Genomic DNA, 7,475 nt, shown 5'->3' on the forward strand with positions numbered 1-7,475 from the left:
CAAACTAGAGCAGATTTTTTCAAGAGTTGAATGCAATAATCTGAAATCTAGGACGGGTGAGAGGCAGAGATGGTCTAACCCACAAAAGAGATCACTGCTTTGTGGTTAGCAGTGTTTCGCAGCAGTACTCGTGTGTTCTGGGTACCTCTTCCTTTCACTTTCTCTCTCCTCGCCAAACTTTACTCCAGGTGAGTTTCACAGCAGCTCACAGGCAGCACCTACGGGACGGTTGCTGCTGCTGCTGCTGCTGCTGGAGCCTGTCTGGGAGAGGCTCCCAGCGGCCCAGGCACCCACGGGTGCTCACCTGCCCCACGTGCAGACCCACAGCTGGGTGATGCACGCTCCCAGCTGCTTGCACGCGGACACACGTGTGTACCAGCAGTGCACGGACACGCAGCCTGCCTCGCACACGCACCCACACCATGGAAAGCTGCGCCGTCGGTCCCGCTGCTTCTGCAGCCGCCTCTCCTCGTCCCAGCCCGGCGCAGAGCCTCGCCTGCCCATCGCTCTCTTTCCACGCTCGCTCCCCATCTCTCCATTTCTCCTTTATGAAATATGCATGGAGAACAGATGTCGCCTTCTCCCGGAGCACCCCCACCCTCCTCCCTCCCTCCCTCCCAGCCCACCACCTCCATCCACCCTCCAGGACCACATCCAACCTCCACCTCCCTCCTCTCCCGGGGGCTCCAACCTCCCGCACAGCCAATGGCATCCCCCTCTCTTGGCTTTAATATTTATGAGGGGGGGAGCACCGGAGCGGCCAATGAGGCTGCCGGGGTCGGACCCGGCGTGCGAGGCTGGGGTGTATATATAGCGTGCAGGGCACATGCCTCCTCGGGGTGTCCATCTCAACGCGCGGTGGCCCTCCGGCATTCCTGCCCAAGGGGTGAGATGCCAGGGCCCCGAGGCCACCGGGGCTCCCCCTGAGCCCCGGCTCTGTCCCGCCGAGCAGGACACCAACTTTCCACCTCCTCGATGGACGGATGAGCCAAGCGGCTCCTGGCTCCCTGGATTATTTGAGCTTCTGGAAGGGAAAAGCTGGAGCCCGGGAATGGTCGGCGGCTTGGGGGTAAGGGGCCTCTCCTCGGGGTGGGATAGCAACGTGCCCGGCCGCTGCTGGGAGCTTTGATGATGCTGAAATGCGAGTGGGATAGGCGGGGAGGTGCGGGGACAGCAGTGTTACGTGCTCCAGGTGCTCTCGGAAAGGGTGCCTGCGCTTTGGGGCCACCTTTAAGGCACGAGCACGCACTCGTGTCCTTCGCTTCGGGCTTGGCGGTGACCTGGGGGATTCTGTTCAGAAACAAGGGAAGGAGCCCCTGCTCAAATGGCCTGAAAGTGGGCTCCTAGGCACAGCCTGCATCCTCTTTGCATGGCCAGGGAGTCTTCAGAAATTGTCGCACCGCTGGTCTGGAGTGCAAAGGAAAGGGAAAGGGTGGAGAGCAAGGGGCTGGGGAGCTTTGCTTCCCCTCAAGGCCATCCCTGGGGCTTTGCTGGAGGCAGGGCTGGGACAGGCAGGGGTTTACAGGAGGTTCTTGCAGCAGATGGCTTTAGGAAGGTGGCAGTTTATGGTTCATCCAAAGGAAAGAGCCCCTCAGAGCGCACGTTTCAGAGGAAAGCTTCTTGAGGCTGGACTAACCCTGCAAAGAAGGAGCAGGGTAAGGAGTACTGGGGTCCAGTCCTGAAACTTGTCCTGCTGACATCTTCCTGCGACCAAGAGCAGAGAGAGGCCCTGGGCAGGACTCCTGATAACCCCTAAAATTCACTCGCAAGGATGCTGAGACGGTGACAGCAACACATCCCACAGCCCTCTGCACCAGCACGCTGCCGTGCGGGGCTCGGGCTGGTCCCGAGCCTGCTCCCCATCCGTCTGCCCAGGGAGGAGAGGTTTTGCAGCCTGTCCTCCCCCAGGGATGGCAGTGACAGTGTCACAGGAGGCTGAGGGGAGGCTTGGGCTGGAGGCTATCATTCCTCTCCTCCCCTGCCCCGTGTTGATGGGGCCGGGGCGCAGCGCAGCAGCTTCTCGCCACGGGGCAGCCCCGGGCTGGATGCGGCAGCTCAAGAGGAGAGCGGGCCCCTTGAATTCAGGGCAGCAGCACTGGGATAACGGGGGCAGAAGAGGTCACGAGCGTGGCCCCAGGAGCAACGGGGAGTGTTTAAAGAGGAGCCGCACGTCTGAGCAGCACCCTGGGTGTCCGCACGCTGACTCCTCACAGCATCCCAGGTCCGGCACTGGGTGCAGGGCTGCTGTGGCACGTGTCCGGCCCCAGAGCCAATGTCCCCCCTTCTCCCAGCCCTGCTGCAGCCTTACCGGAGCTCAGGCTCACGGCTGGAGCCACAGCAGCTGGGAGCAATGCTCCAGGGAGCCATATAATGAGCAGGAATGGTATGACCACGCAGGAGCATGGCCGTGGTGACAAGGTGGCCACGCAGAGCAGTGGCAGAAGGGATGCTCAGCTCGGGTACAGCTTGCTTTGAGCTGCTTGCACCCTGACACGCTGCTCCCAAGCATCCAGCAGGGAGGGATAGAGGATGAGGAAGGAGGTCCCGGCTCTGCGGGAAGGGGACAAGAGAAACAAGGGGCTGGGGAAACGAAAGCAAGATGGGAACAGAGGAGGTTGAACGGGGTGCAGGAGGCACGGCCGTCGTACGCAGCTACAGCAGCTGTGGCTGATGTGGGAACTTCAGGTGTGTCTGTGTGGGTCCGGTTTCGCTGTCCGCAGGCAGAGCAAGTCAAACACGAAGCCAAACTCAGGCTCACCCTAAGGACAGCGTAGTTTATGTCATGCTGAAAGCCTTGAGGATATCTCCCGAGAGCCACCTTTCTATCAGCCCTTACTTAAAGCAGCTCCTTCCGTCTTCTCCAGGCTAAGGGCTTCACGGGGATAACTTTTTGTTCAGGGTTTTGGTGCTTTACTTGTGCTGCCACACTGTCTTGTATTCCAGGAAAAAAGAAAAAAAAAAGGAAAAAAAAGTCCAGCGGTTTTTTTTTTTAGTGAAATCTGAATATTCCAGTGTGTGTAGATGCCTGGCAGGGCAAATATATGAGCCTGGGTGTAAATTACTGTGCGTAAATGGATGTGGGATTCTCACAGAGGAGTTTTTGACTGGGACCACTCGCGGGTATGTGCTGGGATGTGTGTGTGGAAGCACACAGGAACAGCCACGTATATTGTATGTTAGTGTGGGGACAGGGGGACTGTGCAGTCCCTCCCGTGCTTGCTTAGGGGGTTCCTTGTGCTTCCTGGGCAGCGTTTCTGTAAATGCACATCAAGGCTCTGTCCATCAGCCGCCTTTTAAAATGGGATGTGGGCTATTTCTCCCCAGTCATCGCCTGTCCATATTCGTTTAGGTTCCATTTCTCAGTCATATGGCTCATTACAAGCTTGTCAGGCCTGAGCGATGTAATATGTTGTACATCTCTGCCTGGCTGCCTTCCCAGCCCTGCTGCCGTCTCTTTGCGCAGCAGCGTTTCCCCTTCCGAAGTTTGTTCCCCAGCCTGTCCCCTGCCCGGGGACAATGTCCGTGCAGCAATCCCTTATCTCTCCCCGTGCTAGGGCTCAGGGTCCCCAGGCTTCAGCACCGAGCAGCGGAGGCAGCAGGCAGGGGAGAGGGGCGAGGACAGGAGGCAGCCTTCCCGGCCGGCGGCACGGCGTCCCGGAGGGAGCGGGCAGCCAGCTTCTATTTGGACACATCAAGCAAAGCAGCTGTGTTGGGTTCCATATGTCTGGGGTGCCAGGATCCATGACATACGGGCTCATTTAGTATACAATAAGCCCCCCTTCCCCTCGCCCCCGCAGTCTGTTTTTCCCCTTCACTCATCCACCACCTGTCATCTCTCCGGAGAGCCAGGAGAGGCGGCTTCCACCTTCTCCCCGCGCCGCTCCGCGGGCTCCTTCTCCGCCACCGGAGCCCCATCCCAGCCCAACGGGGACAGGTTTTTCCCTGGCCACCACCATAGGGCAGCTGGAGCAAACCATCACGCATCCAGTATCCCCTTTCCATCCTGCCCAGTGGCTCTGAGAGCCCCTCTGCTTCTTTTTTTTCCAGAGCGCGCCGGAGGAGCTCGGCTCTGACACCTGACAGCTCCAAGCCTGGGTCCTGCCACGGCTGCACAGCGGAGCCCCCGGTCTCTGTGCACCTGCACGGTGCCAGCACCGAGGATATTTATTTATTTGTCGCGTTTCTATGCATCCTGCCCTTTTATCCACGTGGTTTATTGTTGAAGTCGTCGCCCACCCAGCGAGGAAAAGGGAAAAATTTTGAAATTCCCTTGCAGGGACGGTGTGTGATGAGGAGGAGGAGGAGGAGAATAAGCAGGGGTTCGCTGTGAGCCGGGGCCCTCATTCAGGTGGAGCAGCTTTGCTCCGACGTGGTGCCCGCGTCAGTCTGTCCTGCAGTGCCTCCTGCCCGAAGCGTCCGTCCGTCTGCCCGCCCGCCCCTCCTCTGCGAAGATGATGCTCAACTCGGACCAGACGGAGATCGACCTGCCCCCGACGCACTCCGAGTCCGAGTCCGTCTTCAGCGACTGCGGCCGCGCGGGCAGCGTGGAGGAGGCCGGCGGCGTCGGGTTGTGCGCCCCGTCCCGCATGGCCGAGCAGGGTGAGGCCGTGAAGAAAGACCTGCAGCACCTGAGCCGCGAGGAGCGCCGGCGCCGGCGGCGTGCCACGGCCAAATACCGGACAGCCCACGCCACGCGGGAGCGCATCCGCGTCGAGGCCTTCAACATGGCCTTCGCCGAGCTCCGGAAGCTGCTGCCCACCCTGCCGCCAGACAAGAAGCTCTCCAAGATCGAGATCCTCCGCCTGGCCATCTGCTACATCTCCTACCTGAACCACGTGCTGGACGTCTGAGCCGCTCAGCCTGCGTCCATCCGTCCATCCGTCTGTCTGCCACATCTCCTACCTGGACGTGTGCTGGGCATCTGAGCCAAGTGCTCAAGTCCATCTGTCCGTCTGCGACCTGCGCCACGTTGGGCATCCGAAATGCTGTGCCTGCATCCACCCGTCTGTCCAAATGGACCGAGTCCCCGTCCGCCCGCTCTGCCCCCTCCCTGAACTATGGTCTGTATTCCCCCACCACCAAGCCCACGTCCGTCTGTCTGTCCTGAGCCAGGCTGGGTGTTCGGTCCATCGGCCGTCCGTCTGTCCTGCTGGATCTGCTGCCTCAAGGCCGTGCTGGCCGTGTGCGCTCCCAGCTTCTGTCCGTCCTCCTGCTGTACGTCCCGCTGAGAGCACTGATGGGATCCTGAGCCTGCATCCATCCTTCTGTCCACCACATCCACTGCCCGACCCACAGCAGGAGCCTCCAAGCCCAAGTTTCTCTGCGTCACCTCTTTTATACCAGCCACAAAACAGACCCGTGCAGCCCCAAGCAGCTCTGGGGGTTTGTCCATCTGTCCGTCTGCACCTTTGGCCACAGGGCAGCCACCAGCACAGCTGTTTGAGGCTCTGCTGCAGTTCTGCTCCCAGTGTCGTGCTGGGCACCTGAGGGTCCGCATGGGGACCTTGCTGCCACCCCAACCCGCTCTGCCCAGCAGCATCCACGGGCACAAAGCAGCTCCTCAGGGTTTGTCCTGGCCTGTCAGGAAGCACAGGGCACGCTGCTCCATCACGAGGTGCCCAGAGCCACGCTGTCCCTGATCCCATCGCAGTGGAGCTGCCTCCACCCGGGGCCTGGCCAAGCTCCTCCACTGCACATCTGCCCCAAAACCTCCTGCTTTGGGAGCATCAAACCCCAAACCCGTGCATCCCCAGCTTTGCTGCCCAGGGCTCTGGTGCAAAATGAGCGTGGAGCCCCCCTGGCCCTTTACTCGCCCTCTTTGCACCAACATCCACGACCACCCAGAGCGATCTTCACTGTCCCCCCCAGCATTTCCTCTGCCTCCCCTATTTTTTTTTTAAGAGTTAATTTTGCACTGGCAGCAGCAAGAGCACAAGCAGAGCCCTGCAGGGACCAGGACCGAGCTGAACCCCCCCAGCACACCAAGAGGCAGCGCTCTGCTGGCTGCAGGACAGGCAGGGGCCAGGCCCTCAGCATGGGACCAGGGAGATGGAGTTGGAGGGCTGGAGGGGAAATGTTCTTGGCGAGGGTTGGTGTCCTGCAAACACCATGGGGGCAGCAAAGCAGGGATTCCTCTTCCTCCCTCCCCACTGTCTGTCTGTCCTGCTGTCCGCTCCCCACAGCCCCTGCCCTCCTGGGGTCCCACACTCTGCTTTTTGCCCTCTTGAGATGGTCACGGCCATCCGAGCCCCAGCTCAGGAGCTCGCCAGCCTCCCAGCTCCATCCCTCTCCTGTCACCACCATCAGCCCCCACCATCACCTCGCTCCGGACCTCATCTCCCCGCTCCCTGCAGAGGCAGGGGACCTGCCACTACCTCCGTGCCACCAGGTACCTCCCTGTCACCGGGGACCTCTGTGCCACCAGGATGTGCCAGGGGCTGTGGCATCCCCGAGGGCTGGAGCAGGGCCCCATCACCACGGCGCTCAGCGGCCGAGCAGAGCAGAGCAGGGCAGCCCACCCTTCCCCTCCACTCACAGACCACATCCCTGTGCCACGAGGATATTTATTGAATTAATTTATTGATAAATGTTATTATTTATTTGCTGTGTTGTGCACTTTTTGGAAAGGAACCCTAGAAAGCAAGCAAGCAAGCAAACAATGACCACGGCAGAAAACAAAGCGACCCACCCTTGTACACGGTGTGCCCCAGCGTGTGTTTGTCTTGGCTGTTCAGACTGTGCAAGGATTTATTATTTATGAGTTCACGAGGAAGTCGGGGAGGGGGGAAATGAATTAAACCAACAGCAAAAGAGAGATCTTGAACTCGGAGTGCCCGGCTTCCCTTTTTCTTTCCTTTTAACCTTGCTTTTGACCATCTCCTCCCGGCAGCTGCGGGATTCCCCATGCCTGTGGCTGGAGGCGGTGGCAGTGAGACCACAGGACCAGGAAGCATCCTCCTGGCTGGGTTGGGGCTCATAACGGGTCCTTGGCCTTTTCCCCAGCTCTGCAGGCAGCAATCACACGGGTGCTTGCAGGGCGGGGTGAAGCAATGAATCTGGACAAGGAATGGGCACCCAGGTGATGTTTCTCCTGGAGATGGGGAAGGAACAAAGCCACAGGGCTTATGCTGAATGTCCTCGTCCAGATCGCTGCTTCAGCCAGGCTGGGATGCTTCCTTCTAGTCCTTAGAGTTACCCGAGCCCATCCTGGGCACCGCAGCCACTGTTTTAGCCAGGACAAGCAGCCCCTGAGCGGTGCCGATCCTCTGGTGACAGCAGAGGGCTGAGGACACCCGGTCCAGGCATCAGCATCTCCGAAGGCACCCAATAAATCCACCTTCACCCTGGGAAATCAGCACAGCCCCGGCTCCAAAGTCACCCATCACTTGCCCATGCCCCTTTGCCCAGCAGAGCCCCCTCGGTCCCCTTCCCCACCCTGTCCCTGGTCCCCCTTGTCCCTGCGAGCCCCCGGTGCT

At 60.1% G+C, this 7,475-nt stretch overlaps 1 protein-coding gene across 1 annotated transcript; it reads left to right on the forward strand.

Moving 5' to 3' along the window:
* Positions 1-4,451: 4,451 nt before the first annotated feature.
* On the forward strand, positions 4,452-4,850 carry NHLH1 (nescient helix-loop-helix 1; the record flags this gene model as incomplete). The annotated part of the gene is made up of 1 exon (XM_084303029.1): positions 4,452-4,850. The coding sequence occupies one exon, from the start codon at positions 4,452-4,454 to the stop codon at positions 4,848-4,850; it is 399 nt and encodes a 132-aa protein (XP_084159155.1).
* Positions 4,851-7,475: the final 2,625 nt, after the last annotated feature.

Source organism: Netta rufina (genome assembly GCF_964035555.1).
Source record: "Netta rufina genome assembly, chromosome: 29".
Taxonomy (NCBI): Eukaryota; Metazoa; Chordata; class Aves; order Anseriformes; family Anatidae; genus Netta; species Netta rufina.